The 14827-nt window shown below is 44.7% G+C and overlaps 1 protein-coding gene across 4 annotated transcripts in view; it reads left to right on the forward strand.

Annotated features, from left to right (window-relative positions):
• MYO1C (myosin IC) overlaps positions 1-14827 on the forward strand; it is a 49016-nt gene that overhangs the window by 13426 nt on the left and 20763 nt on the right. The window contains exon 1 of one of the 4 annotated variants that reach the window (XM_056506756.1): positions 9161-9430. The exons of 2 other annotated variants lie outside the window; for them this stretch is intronic. In XM_056506756.1, the coding sequence (XP_056362731.1) occupies positions 9413-9430 (18 nt within the window). In that variant the 5' untranslated portion in view covers positions 9161-9412. Of the gene's footprint in view, positions 1-9160; positions 9431-9486; positions 9493-14827 lie in introns of those variants that run through there. One more of the 4 variants, XM_056506757.1, reaches the window with a different exon arrangement.

Consider the following 14827-nt stretch of genomic DNA (forward strand, 5'->3'; position numbering starts at 1 on the left):
GAGACCCATGTTTATCCAGATGTGCAATATGCATTCCTGAGAACCACAAAGGGATGGACTCCTTCATTGTTCTTTAGTGTCTCTGTTTCTGATTAAACTGATGTCTCTGATAATGCAGAAAGTTTTGAAAATGCAGAGAGCAGGACTGTGTAGTTCTCCTTATGAAGGACTTGAAACTACTTCAGAGATGAGATATTCCTTACAATCCAAATTGCAGGCCAATAATTTAGTTGTTTTTTAACATCAGTGTCATCACTGCTTCTTTTATGTTTAAAAAAAACTTGATTTAAGGTGGTTTGATCCAATAGGAATATCAGTTTTTAAACTTTTGGAATATTCTGAGTTGAGTGCAGGCTGATGCAGGTGGATGTGGAATATCCTTCTGAAAGGATGGCTCCATTTTCCAGGAACACTAATGGCAGCTCATCATTCTCTGTGGATATTAAGTGATGCTGAATCTATTTTGGGACAGAAAAAATTCGCCAAAACATTAAAGCCTGTTCACCACAGGCTCCTTGGGGCACTGGCAGAGCAGTCAGAGGAGATGAGCTCACACAATACCCTTCATCTGGTGGCTTTTGCCCTGGTTTTCAGCAGGAGCAGGGCAGGCAGGGGAAAGGGAAGCAGCTCAGACATCAGCTGCAATATCATCTGCTCAGCCCAGTGCCAGCCCCAGCCTGGCTCACTGCCTGCCCCCTCTCCTGTCTGCTCTGCAAACTGCTCAGGCCCTTCCTTTGAGCACAATCTGCAATTCTACAGCTCAGCCACTGCTCTTATTTTGGGTTCATGATCTGGTTGTTGGAACTCTTTCCTTAAACTTTTCTTAGGGGGCTTGTGCCATTGTAATCAGTGTAAAGTGTTCTTTGTTCCCTTACAAAGAAGGGCTTGAAAGAGGTTCAGTCTTGTGTGCCACTAATGGTTTTATTAGAACTTATTTATAACTTTTCACTGCCCCAAAATAACTGCCTGCCTTAGGCCACAAAGTCAGTTTGGAACAGAGGAGAGAGAGACAAAAAAAAAAAAAAAAAAGAAGTGGTGGAAGTACAAAATCGAGCCTGTAAACTCTTCACTTTAAATCATCAAATAAAAGCTTCTCCACTTGTTTGAATGTCCAAAGCATCCAATGTGCTCACAGAACTTCACTTGGGGATTTGGAGTTTGCTACAGAATTGCTGGGTTTGCTTTAAAGGAGGGTCACACCCAGAAGGAAAATGAGAACTTGTTACTCCCAGGTATCACCCAACACTTGCAGTTGCTGATTTGGCTTTTTTTCCCTAAGGAACTTGTGGATGTGCCATGGGACAATCCTATGGCAATTGTACATTGCAAAATGTACAATTTTGTGCTATTGCAATTGTACCAATGCAAACTGTTGCTCATAGCAACATATCCCCATATTTTGGGTACAAATAATACTGAGATCCCAGATATTACACTGATATAAACATCTTTATCCTACTATAAACTGTCCTTACAAAGGGATTTTGCTGTTCCAGTTACAGTAGAGAGGAGTAGGGTTAGTTATTTGTTGGGGCATCACTCATGTACAAACTATTTTATTAAAAATCCAAATTCAAGCAAATATGTTCCATATGTGAGCCTCTCCACTCTGCTTTTCAGGAAATTTTTAGTCATTTGACCTTTGTTCTTCTGACTTTGGAAGCTTGAATATACTCATAAAAATCTAGATATTGCCTGTGCTCCAGTCTCCACATAACAGAAAAGTTCATGGCTTTGAAAACAAATCAGGAATTCCACGAAAGTTTTATGAAAAAGAAAAGCTCCATGCTGCCTTAAAAGAAACAATTTCATTTGGCTCTTTTGGAGGGACGTATTTCCTTTTTAAACTGTTTTTCACAGTCCCAGTGATCTGATTTTGGGTGTGGTTTGTTTTAATGTAAAGCTACATTGGTGAAAGTTGTCAGTTAAAAGAGAAAAGGACAGGAGAGTCAGTGAGGTTCAGTTGTTTCCTATAAAGCAGTCTGATATAGTAGATAAATTTGGTGTTTGGATTCCTGTAAAATGATGTGTGTTGGCACAGTTAAGAATGATGTCTTTCAGGTAGCCTTCCTGAGGTTTCAGATTTAACCTACTAGAGAAAATAAAGCAACTTAAACTTTCTGTTTTATTGCTGGCAGTTCTAAACAGACAATTCCTGTATTTAGAGAAGAATTTTGCAATCTTTGGGGACACAGGGGAAGTTTGGGATCCTGTCAGTACAACATTACTAGGGGTGGATGAACTCTGCTTTCACACTCCCAGTCTCATACCTGTGATTATTCTCACTTTTTAGAGCCAAGACAAATATCTTATTTCTCCTGGGCTTGACTTTGAGCAAACAACTTAGTGCCTGCATCCTTGGAGCTGGTATGAAAAACAAACAGGGAATACAGCAGTGTCAGGCTCCAGCCTTACAGCTGAGGCTTTGTACTGACTCAAATCCACAGGGAGCTCGCTCCCAAAAATGTTTTTATCCATATTTAACTTCCAGATACCACTGACCACAAGCCATACCAGCAGAGGCCATCTTGCTGAATTGCTTTATAATTGTTATGGAGCAAGTATTACATGGGAAAAGAGGCATAAGAACATTTAAAATAAGAACTTTTCTGTAGCTGTTTCTCTCTGAGTCACAACCACTTGTGTTTCCCAGCTCTGAAAAACCTGCCTGTTGCCTTCACTCCTTTCCCCCTTGCTGTGCAGTCAAGGCTGTGAAGTATTTAACAGGACAAAAATTAAAGGTCAGTCTAAAAATCCTCAGAAATCAAGATGTCCCTAGAGATAAAGCCCAGCATGAAACATCCTCTTGGCACAGAGTGCTGCACGCCCTGGAAGGCTTTGAGTGCACACCCTTTTCTGCCAGGTGTTGTCAGCAGCTGCTGAGATCCTGGTGACACTGGAGGAATCCTGTGGAACAGTGCAGGGGATTGGGAATAACTGGGAATCTCAGCCAGGTTTTCATGGGGACTGTGAAGCTCTTGATGCTGTGATGCAGAGAGAGCTTTGCTGTCAAAATCTAATCTCTCATCAATGACTCTCACAGGGGTGGTCTGGGTTGTTTATTTATTTTTTTTTTTAAGGGCTTTCTTTTTAAGTTGGTTTTTTTTTTAATTTGCTGTGGCAAACTCAGTTCTGCAGCTCAAGGAGGTCTCCCCAGCTGACAGGGAAATGTTGGCTGGGATCTGGCCTGGTGCTCCCCTGGAAGCTGTGTCATTCTGCAGAGAACAGACATAGGATGTGGCAGGGCTACAGATACAGAATTGTTTGTACATTCTGTCACAAACATCTCTTGCTGTCAGGGAGGAAAAAAAAACCCAACAAAACACCAAAACTCTGGGTGATAAATCTGTCAAGCAGTTTATATTGTGCTCATTTCCTTGGCAGTTCTGGGGCTGTGTTTGCTCAGCAAAGCTGCCCTGCTCTGGGAGCTCCTGCCTTTATCCAAAGACAAAGCAGAGATGGAAAGATGCAAAGATACCCCTTGATGGGAATCACAGGGAAACCTTCCAGTTCTGTCACTTCACCCAGATGAGGCCTCTGTGAGCAGTGTTGCAGGGACTCCCTTCCTTTTGTATAGGAAGGAGGAAAATCCATCCTTTACCTGGGCTTGAAGGTTTGATGTCTGCTGAGGGGATGGTGAAAAGTGTGGGTTGGAGCTGCAGCTCACCAGAAGAGCCTCTGGTGTAGCTGCTCAAACTCTTGGCCTAGGAGACATTAATTCCTGCAGTTTGTATAAGATTTTTCCTGTAAAAATGAACTTAAATGGTGCCCAATGGCTTTTCTGTTTAAACCAAGATGAGTAAGAGAAGTGTCCAGTTCATAAAACATTTGTGCTCCGTGGATCTGCAGCCCAGGAAGGGCAGGAATGGGAGCTCTCAGATTGCCCATGTTGTGCTTTAGGACATGGTTGTGGTTTTTTTCCTGCCCTTTCCCAACCAGAGACATGCTCAGCTTTGCTTTACAAATTTTATTTTGTAGATTTGAAAGTCTGTTCTATATTTTTCCTGCCACAGAGAATAGCAAGGGCATTTCAGAAGGACAGAGCAGCTCCAATTTGTCCATTGAGTTGCTATTTTTGGCTGTAGGACAGGACCCTACTCAGCAGAGGAGTCACAGGTTAAACTGTCCCTCTGTGGAGGGGAGCCCTGGATGTGTGAGCAGCCTGAACCCTCCTCAGGATTCCTGTCCATCCTTCTCCTCCAGACTGCAAACAGTTTAGTGCTGATCTGGCCTTATATAGTAATTTCCTATTATTAGAAACATTTCCTTGGGATCTTGCTCAGGGAGTAGCAGAGGGAAATCCTGTTTCCTTCATCTAACTTGCAGGCAGAGCACCAGTGCTCACTCTTTCCTTATCTCGTGTGGATGGAACACAAAGTTTTTGTTGTCATCTGCTTTCCAGCCTTAAGCCCTTTCTAACACTGAACCTCTTTTCAGAGATGCAGGAAGAGCACTGTGAAGGAATAGGAACTGTCAGTCAGCAGTGTGAGCTGTGAAGTTTTGTCTGCAGCCTGTACATTTTTCATCGTGTTTTCCTCACTCAAACTTAGTCCTTCCTTTGGAAAACCAACTCTGTCAGAGCTGGATTGTGAAAAGTAGTGTGCTAGGATATTTCACCTGAGAGTGCCAGGGATGGGCAGACAGCCAATGGCTGTGTTAAAAAAGAGGAACAACTTTAAATTAAGGAAGGAGAAGTTTTGTTCTGCGTGCACTGGGACGTGTTTTTAAAGGCGAGACTCGTCACTGGGAGCACAGAGATATGCACAGGCTTTGAACACTTAATTTTTCCTGTGAAAACATTTTTTCCCCTTAAAAGGAAGATGTAGGTCCTGCCACTGGGAGTGACTGTTTGGAAAGTCAGTCGGGAGGAATGCACATCAGCTGAACTGAGTCAGGCTGTTTGTGTTCCCAGCTCCCTCCGAACCCCGTCCTGCCCCAGCCGTGGTGTCAGAGCAATCACAGGGAATTAACTGCTGCATTTCAACCCTGCTGCTGGAGTCAGTGCAACAATTGCTGTTGGGATCTGAGTGTGTTTGTAAAATCAGGGAAACCCTGACAGGGCCGTGAGCGGGAGCAGCCACGGGCATGAGACAAACTGGCATCACATTAAGGGCATCTGGTAATTATAAAGTGGGACTTTGTTCTGCTGGCCACTGTCAAAGCCAGCCAGCCATTTCTGTTTCACTGCTCCAGCAGAAAGCAACAACAAGGAAAATTTATCTTAATTTGTTAGGTTAACCCAGTTTCTGTTTTCGCTCACGTCATAGACCCAGAATTATTGTGTGTGTGCAGGAGCCATAACTAAATGCAAGCCCGTCATATGTGCTTTTTAATCCATCACCAGGGGCATCAAAACAGGGAGCAGCACTGGCAGAGAAAGTGCAGAAATCCAAGGACACGTGTGCATCTCCATTTTTGTTATATTCCTTTTTTTTTGTATTTATTTGTGAAAGACTGAGCTTGGGAAGAAAGTAAGTTTGGTGTTCTCACTGACGAAGCTTTCTTGGAACAAACAAAACCAGTATTGACAGTTTTAGGCATTACAAAGCATAAATTAGAATCCAAAATAATGATCTAAATATTCTTTGTCTTCTGGTTTCTGAACCCTTTTGGCCACACCTCAGTATTTTTAAGATTTTGTCTGTAACCCTGCAAACACCTTCACACAGAATGGGGGAATTCAGTCAACTTGTGATATCATGAAGTTTGCAGTAAAATGAAGGAACTTTCATCATCTTGAGGCACCTTTTGAGTGAGTATAATGAGCTTTTGGTTTAACCTTTCTAGGTGTGCAGTTTCATAATGAGCAGGAATGTTCTGTCTCCTCTGTTCCTCACTTCTTGTTTGGAGCACTCATGAGAGGGAAAGAGGAGATGCTTTAATCCAAAAACTGGATTAAAAGAGACAATTCTTAGCAGAATTAATAATATAGGAGGAGATTTTGCCTTTTTATCAAGCCTGTTACAGTATTCAGCATTGGCTCTTTGGGAGGGTGTTGATTTATCCTGCAGTCAGATGTTCATCCTCTGTTGGATGTCTTTCCTAAGCAGTGGGACAAATGTCCCTCAGAACCTTCAGTTTCTTGCTATAGGGTGTTTTTGGAATGTGAAGCATTTTAATCAGTTTTAGATCAGGATGATCTGGACAGCAGGACAATGTGACAGGTTAAAGACATTTCTATTTTTTGATTAAGACGTTCCTCTGACCTGTGAGAGGAAGGGCTCTCGAATTCCTGGCCTGTTTAGGGTGGTTTCTTTCCCATGGTATTTTTGCCAAGTGATTTCTAATTATGGAATGTATCTTATTCTGTAGTTCTTTTGCAAGGCAGAAATAACAAATTTTATAAAAATCCAGAAAGAACTCACTCACTGAGAGATGAACTTGACACCTTTTGGAATAACACAGACGTGACCCACGTTGATTTTTGAGCAGCATAAACCCAAGGCAGCATCTCACACCTCCAGATTTATATTTTGCAGTGGAATCTGGTGGTGTTTTCATGGGGGCAAACTTTATTTTTCCAGCAGAGCCACAGCTTGCTGGGTGTAGCTGAGCAGGTCACGCTGGGCTCTGCCTGTCGGAGCAGGGCTGACAGGAAAGGTTTCCAGTCCCCTTGCTTTGAATGTGAAATTGTATGCAGGGAATCAGCTGCTTATCTGCAACGAGCAGAGCAATCCCAGTGCTCTAATCCAGGGTTTAAATGAGTCACTTCTGACTGGTGAGGCCTGGAAAACTTGATTCATCCCTTGGCCTGTAGTTGCCTGTTGGAGTGAGCCCGACCTTGCCAGCCATCCTCAGCAGAAATCACAGACAAGGGCTGGGCTCTGCTGCTGGAAAGGAAGAGTCTGGTTTTATCACCTTCATAATCCAGGATCAAGATTTTATAAAGTAAAATTATCTCTGCTTTCCAACTTCTTTTTTTTTTTTTTTTTTTCTCCCCTCCTAATTTAGGCTAAACCACATTGCAGGAGTGTTTCCCTCACCAGCAGTAGTTTGGCTGCAGACAAAAAGCATTTTGAGTAAAGGTCTTTCCAGTGAATAATTAAATAAAAGGCTTCTCTTGCATGAAAAAACCAAGTGAAATGTGTAAAAAATGTGCTTCTAAGTGTTGTATATTCTCTTATGTGGCATTTTCAGTGATGAGATGTGATCTGAGAAGTGTTAGGAGGTGTAAACTGGGGAAAAGATGAGGTCTGCTAATGCTTAGAATTGTAACAGGAGTTTTCCTGGGTATGTTTGGTGACAATTGGGCTGGTTTGAGGAGTGCTGGTGGAGCACTGATTCTCCTGAAGAATTAGAGCTGCCAGGCCACAGCTTTAATTGTGTTTGGAAAACTCCTGGCTCAGGGCTCACTGTTGAGTTTCAGTAATAGCTGATGTGGCCTGTTTGGGCAATGGAGTTTATATCACCTCTGATCTTACCTGTGCACAGGAGAGGGGCTTGGAGTCCATTTCCTTCAGTGCCAAAAGCTAAAAAAGCCCAAAGCCAAACCTTCCTCTGAGCCACATCCTGCAGCTGCTGCCGTTAAAAATTCACCCAGGTGAGATAAGTGAAGACAGTCCTGCCAAACAGAGTTGTGCAAGAGCCAGAGATGATGTTCAAAATGGAGTGTGAGAGGGCAGAGGAGCTGTGGCCCTGCAGGGCTCCCAGCAGCCAGGCTCCATCCCAAATCCCTGGCACGTTGTGTGACATCCACCCCAGGCAGGGATTGCTGCCTTGGGCAGAGCTAATGACAGGGGAGTGCTGCACCCAGCCACTGCCAGCATCTGCTGCCTGTTTGCTTTTAAATAGCCTCCTCTCTGACAGAGTGAACCTTTGCAGCTTTTTGCTTCAGATCTTTTTACTTCAGAGCTTGGCTTTACCCTTCCTGTAGCAGAATTTGTGAAGGATTCATTTTGATAAGAAGGAAAAAAACAAAATAAAAAAAAAAAACCCTTTAAGCAGAGCTGAGTGCAGATAGTGCCAGTCATGAAACATCAGCAGCTGAGCTTGGGAATCATTCCATGGCTCTGCATGTTCCTCTGCATGTTCAATGACTGGAGAATCTGCTTGACAGCTCACAAAATGAATTGCCTGAAACATCTGAGGAGTGGCATCCTCTCTAACAGATTTATATCTTTATTTGCACTACCTATAACTCCTTTTAGGATAGGTGCACAGCTTAGTCCATTGAGGAAAAAAATAATTAATAAAATCATAGAATAATTTTAGATTGGAAAAAACTTGTGGAGATCTCTGGTCCCACCTCACTTCCAGGCAGGACCAATTTAGTTGCTCAGGCATTGTCTGGTTGAGTTTTAAATATCTCCAAGGATGGAGTTTCACAACTTTCTGGGACCCCTGTTCCAGTATTTGACAGCACTCAGTGGGAAAAAATTTCCCAATAACTCACTGGAATTTCCCTTCTTCCAGCTTGTGCCATTATCTCTTATTCTTTCATTTTCCCCTAGTGCTAGGGAAGGCTGGGCAGTATTTTTGTCAGATTGTCCTTCTCTCAGGCAGGTGGGTGGGACACGAGGTGGGGTTTTCACACTCTTAGTGTGGCTGTGGTCATAAATAATTATGTGTGAGTCCAGAGCCCAGATGAGCTCAGAGAGAGCAAAATGTGCAACTTGTGTTTGCAGGGCTGGGGACTGAGGGCAGCAGTGGCTTCACTGTGTGCTCTAGAGGGCTCCTACTTGGTACTGCAGGTGATTTTGGAACTTGGAAGAGGGTGTTTGAGTGCAGGATGGCTCCAAAGGAATCTGGAATAAAATACTGCTGAGCCAGCTTGGACTGGGCTTGGTGGAATTGGAAAAGGTGAAATTTAAGGTTCCTTCCAACCCAAACCATTCTGTGATTCTGAATCCTTGTGGAGGCAAACTTCATCCAACCCTGGCTCTTTTTGTGTCCCTGATTTTCTCAGGGGGTGATTCCAGGTGTAATGCCAATCCCAGGGCTGGGGTTGTGTGTTTGGGGTGAGCTGGCAGCAGGTTTGGGGAGCCCTGTCCACGCTGCCATTCCAGGACAATAACTCAGTGTCCCAGAGCTCATCTCTTCCTGTCTGGTGGCTGTGGTTCGTGTGCTGGGCTCAGCCCCAGGTTTTCCAGCTCTGGGATTACTTTTCTTTCCGTTTTTCCCTGTCATTGGGCAGCAGGAACTCCGCAGGCAGAGCGCAGCTGATTTCCCTGGGACTGCCTCTGCTGGGCTGCTCCTCCTTGGGAGGAGAGTTCTTCTCCTTGGAAAACGCCCTCTCCAGATGCTCCAGTAGGAGCTGGTGGGAGGGAGGGAGTTCTGACTGCACTGAAAATGCCATGAAAAAAAATAAAAAAAAAAAAATTAAGGCAACTGACAGAAGAGAGAAGTTGTCCTGAGATTGTTGCTTTCTGCAGCAACGTAAGCAAAGGCTCTGCAGGGGCTGCAGGAGGCAGAGATGAAGTTCAGAGGCGGGGTAAGGTTTATTTAACTCCTTTTTTTACCTCTTTTGGTGGCTCTGCAGCTTTCAGAGGCGGGGTGAGGTTTATTTAACTCCTTTATTTACCTCCTTTGATGGCTCTGCAGCTTTCAGATGCGTGGCTGGTGTCAGAAGAAGAGAGCAGAAACATTTTAAGGGTTTCAGAAGGAAAGGGAAATGCTTTGAGGAGGATCCCTTCATGGCAAAGTTATGTGAAATTGGTTAAAACCCCAGGGAATGCCTGTTGGGAGGGCAAGCCAAGGTGGGAGATGGGAAAAAGGGAAAAGAGGAGGAAAGCTGAGCTCTGCTTTAGGAGGGGAGAAAGATGGAACTTTCACTTGGGCACGAGGATGTGGAGGGACCATCCTGGAGCTGGGCTTTGCTCCTGTCTTTCCCAGGGCTTCTGTCCCATTCCTGCCATCCTGGGAAATGGCAGCAGGTACCTGCTCAAGGATTCATCTCCACTCACTTCCTCCAGGCTGTTGTAGTTTAGGAAAACTTGGTCCGTGTTTTAAGAGCTGCCAGAACGCCTGGCCCTGCATCCTTCATGGGACAGCCCTGAGCTTGGGGAAAGGAATTGGTGACAAAAGATTATTACCTGTAAAAAGAGATGAGGTGGAAAAAAAATAACAGAGAAGATAGAGCTGCTTTTTGTGTGGTTAGCACAGGAATAGGGACACTGAGTTAAGCTAGAAGTTGCCAAAGAGATGCAAAAATTATTTTCATACGATGAAAAATTGGGCAACAGAATTCACTGAGTCTGGGAGATGCTGAGGTCAAGAATGATGAGGGAGTGTTATAAAAAAAGTGTGTGGGCTTTTGCCTGGATAAGAATGCTCGAGGTTTTAATTGGTAAAGTGACCAAATTTAGGAAGAGAAGAATTGAAAAGTCACTTCTGTAGATATGAACAATTCTCTGTTAAAGATGAGCTGGCATGGGGCTGGTGCATCCCATCTTGATCCTTGCCTGTTTTCCCAAGTATTGTGGTGCTGACACTGAGAAGGTGATGAAGGGAAGGGGCAGAGGTTTGGAGGAGCTGTGGAGGTGGCAGGGCTGTGCTGGGTGTTTGTGCTGGGCACAGCTGGAGAAGGGCTGGCAGTGGCACAGTGACAGCTCAGGAGGTGTCTGGGCTGTGCCCGGTGCTTTCAGGAGGGAGCTGAGGGTGTGGCAGTGCCCTGGGAATGCTCTGGAGTCCTCTTTGGAAAGTCTGAGTCTCCCAGAGCCATCCTGGTGGCAGAGGGGGTGAGGAATGCAGTGGGGAAGGGCAGCAGGGAACGGGGCACAGGGGTGCCCCAAGCACAGGCAGCCTCTGCCTCTTCATGTCTGAGCTGCTGCCACCCTTCACCTGCTCAGCTGAGCTGGAAATCAGCAGCAAAACTCACTGCAAGGGGCAGCAGGATGACATTTTGCCTATTTTTTAATGCTTTTTAAAAATCTGTTTGTTCTCTGAAGCTGCTGTGGGATGCCCAAAGCTGTGGGCACATCTCTGAACCAGCAGCACCTTGTGCCATCTGTTCAGGAGCAAAAATGTCAGCTCCCTAAATATAGAAATTCTGTGTATTTACTTTTCCAGCCCTGGTTTGCCTTGTTCATTTTTCTTAGTGCTCTTTTATATTTAGCCTGTTGATTGAAATATCATTACCCCTCTTAAGGGTAAACATTTTTCCTGTCCTTCAAATCAGTTCTTACAGCTGCCTTTTCCTTTTCACTGCTAATTGCTTATTTCCTTACTTATCCCCCACAAAGTAAAATCTGGAAGGTATTATTATGTTATAAATATTGAACAAATAATACAACAAATATTTCAATTTATCCCTAATCAAAGTGTGGAAAACTTCAAAATAATTACTTTACAAGAATTAGTCAAGGATATATATTTCTATCTCTTTAATATAATTTTTTTGATCAGTGTATTCTGGAGTTCCATCCTTCATCTGGTTAGGAAGGGAAGTATCAGAGGGACAACCAAGTTCTGAGTTCCCTGACTCCAGACATTCCATTGCTGCTGATGTATTAGTCTAAAAGAAGCAAGAATAAAAAAGTAATTATAAGGAATGGTCCTTGAGTGGCAGCTGCAAGTTCAAGTTTTTCCCTTTAATTCTTCTGGTCTGGGTCACTAGAGTTGTTACCTGGGTTTGATCCCAATCCACCTGACAGCTCTGATTGTCCCAAATTGTCTTTTGGGAAATCACTTAATTTGCCTTACATAATTAAAAGCAAAATATAAAACCTTTCCTTTTGTTATTTAATTTTTTTTTTAAACTAAACAAGCCAAATACGTGTCTTATCAATTATTATCTCAGCTCAGGTTGTTTCAGAAAGGGCACACAAATCCAGGTGGTGGCTTGCAGGGGATTTTTCTGGGAACCTCCTTTCCCATCCAGCTGTTGGCTACCAGGGAGCTGTGCCCAAAATGAGCAGCTGATTCTCAGTGGGGCAGGAGGAGGAGGGTCCTGGGTGGCTGCACTTGAGTCTGTGAGGGGTTTGCTGGCAGAATCCCTCATTCTGCTCCACTTCCATCATCTTCATGATTTTTTTCTCTGTACAAAAGGAAAGAGGAGCTTTCCCACTCTGCACCTTGGGAATTGAGGTCTTGGACCCAACAGTTGATTTTTGTCTGCTCTGCTGTCTGGCCCACGTTGTGTCCCAGCCCTTTCCCAGGCTGTAGAATGAAACAGAAATCAAAGGAAATTTTTTTTTCTTTCCTGCAGCTTTGGCATGACAGTGAAGAATGTCCAACTATCCACGAGACAAATGTTTTTTAGCTGCCACCCCCCACGAGAAGTTTGTTCTTGGTTCAGGCTTGCATTGTCTTCCAGAATCTAATCTGAATTTCCCTTCCCACTCACATTTGCTTCTGGCCTGTTCTTCCGTTCCCGGCTTTGTAACTATTTCTGGAGCCTGCAGATCAATCATCTTGCCCTTGATACCAAGATAAAGGTGCCTGCCACTTCCTGGGGCTGCTCCACTGAGCCTCCTGAGTGGATAAAACCCAATCTGTAAAAACACATTGCCAGGAGAAAATATTGCAAGATGCATTTTTAGGTGCTGGAACAGAAATTCTATTTATGTTGTGACTTTCCTTTCTGAGTCAGTTGTGGGGTTTCCCTGCTCCATACAGGACTATTCACTTTGAGAATTCCAGGTGTTTTCTCATGGAAAGGAGTGGGAGTTGCTGGTGCTGCCTGTTCCCTCAGAGTGTCTGGAATTGAGTTTTAAGCCATTCCCTCTGGGAAAACCAAGCCTGGGAATGAGTCCCTGCTCCACGTTGGGTGTGCCATGGCATGGAGCAGCTGCTGGACAAAGCCAGGGGAGTTTCCTGCTCTGCTCACATCACCCCAAGCCCCTGTGCTCATGGCAGAGCTGCCCTCCCTTCTCCCAGCCCAAATCCCCCCCAAAGTGCTCAGCCTGGCTGACTCAAATCCTTTGGATTTTGCTGTGCAGAGCAAAAGGTCCTGTTTTTCATTTCTGAGGTGTATTAGTTCTCCATGTCCTAAGCAGAGGAAAAACTTTATCAGGCTTTGGCACTAAGCAGAGTTTAAAGGAAAAATATGTGTTTACACCTCCACAATCCCATGTCAGCGATTTCCCAGTTCAGTTTAGGAAACTCCTTGGTACAGTCTTGAGTGGTTTTGTACTCCCAGGAGCTTGGAGGTATTTTCTGGTCTTGTTGACTCTTGCATGAGCACAAAGAAAAGCTGGAACCCCAGCCAATGTAAACCTGGCTCTGCAGGCTGCATTCAGCAACCAATTTACACCAGTGGAAAGTCTTTCCCAAAACTGAGTCCCAGGGCAGAAAAAGCCATGTGGAAGCAGTGCTGTGGTGCTGATTGCACTGGCCTGGTCCCCACCATTCCAGAGGGACATTTCCCTGCCTGGCCTTGAGCCACTGTTGTGCTGACAGCTCTGGAGAAGGCATTAGAAGCAAAGAGTGGGTTAAAAGTGTGGGAATGAAGCCCTGGGAGCTGCACTGTGGGGAAATGGGGTGGCAGAAGGAGTTTGGGCACTGTGGAGGGGAGTGACCCTCAGGACAGGGGCTCAGCAGGGTGAGAGGGGACACTGGAGGAGGCACAGGCTCCTGAGCTCACTCAGGTTTTTGCCATTCCCTGTCTGCAGCCTGTGCTGGGTGTGCCATTGGTGCCTCCATCCTGCAGCCAGGGATCCTCAGCCAGGTCCTCTTTCCATCCCTGCAGGGATCCTGTAAGGTGGATGTGGTGACTCAGTGTGCTCCCTTTCCTCCTTTCCCTGCCTCTGACCCTCTCCCAGTCCCACAGGGAGGTGATTTAGCTCAAAACCTGGAGACAAAACCAGGTTCCTTTCTCCTGCTCTTTGTTTTGCTGGTTGAGTTGCACTGGTTTGGTTTGGAGCCTGCAGGGGGGATTTGATGCTGAGCTTTAGGTTAAAGCCCACCTGCCTCTTAGGTGGAAGTTTCCCAAGCATTTTTGCTGAATCCTGGCTCCTCCTGAGCTGCTGTGCTTCCCCATTCCCCATTCCCCTGTCCCTGGCTGTCGTCATGGCACGTGGCACCAGTGTGGGAAAATGACCTGGATTAAAACAATCAGAGAATCTGAGTGTGTTCTAATCCCTGTCAGATTTCCAGCCTGCTTTATTGCCCAAGTCCTGGGCCACTGCAAATCTTTGGCTTTGTTCTTTTATGTTCTGCAAGCACAGTAATGGCACAAGCCATTAGTAAAGTCAACCCCAGCAGGAAATAAAAGAAAAATACCAAAAAAATAATCTTTTCAAAATCATTTTCCAAATATCTGCATGTACAATCAGACCATGACAACCAGTGTCAGCAGTTTACAGCTTAAATCAGTTTTAGCAGCTTAACTGAATAGTTCATCACACCCTTTAAGCATGTGTCCTTTTCAGGTTTTTATGAAAAGGATTTAATATTTAATACATATCCAATTTGTTCCTAAGGTAAAGGAGCACACCATAGTGCTCAAAACAGCTGTATCTTCACTATTAAACAAATATTTTTTTAGGGTGCAGCTGCACAGAGGCCCTTCCTCAGTGTCCCAGCAGCTCCTCTGTGCTCTGCTAGCAGCTTCCAGAAAAACTGATTTCCACGAGGAAGGCTCTGGTCAGACCCTCACTGCCTGTGTTCCCCCAGTTATCTGGAATATTCTCCCTGCCACAGGGCTTTCCAAGCTGATCTCTTCCTGCAGCAGAGGATGCTGTAGATGTATATCTGAGGTGGATTGGCACAAAGAAATTCATCCCCTGCTAAGGCACCAAGGGCATCAGTGTTGTCCATAGACAAACTGCTTTAATGGTTAATTAGCACCCCTGTACCACATTTCAACCCCCAGACTGGGTTTTCTAGCATTAATTTACAGCCACCAGATCTGGTGTCTGCCTGCTAATGGAAAATCACCAATGTTTTG

Source organism: Oenanthe melanoleuca, chromosome 19, assembly GCF_029582105.1.
Source record: "Oenanthe melanoleuca isolate GR-GAL-2019-014 chromosome 19, OMel1.0, whole genome shotgun sequence".
In the NCBI taxonomy this organism is placed as follows: Eukaryota; Metazoa; Chordata; class Aves; order Passeriformes; family Muscicapidae; genus Oenanthe; species Oenanthe melanoleuca.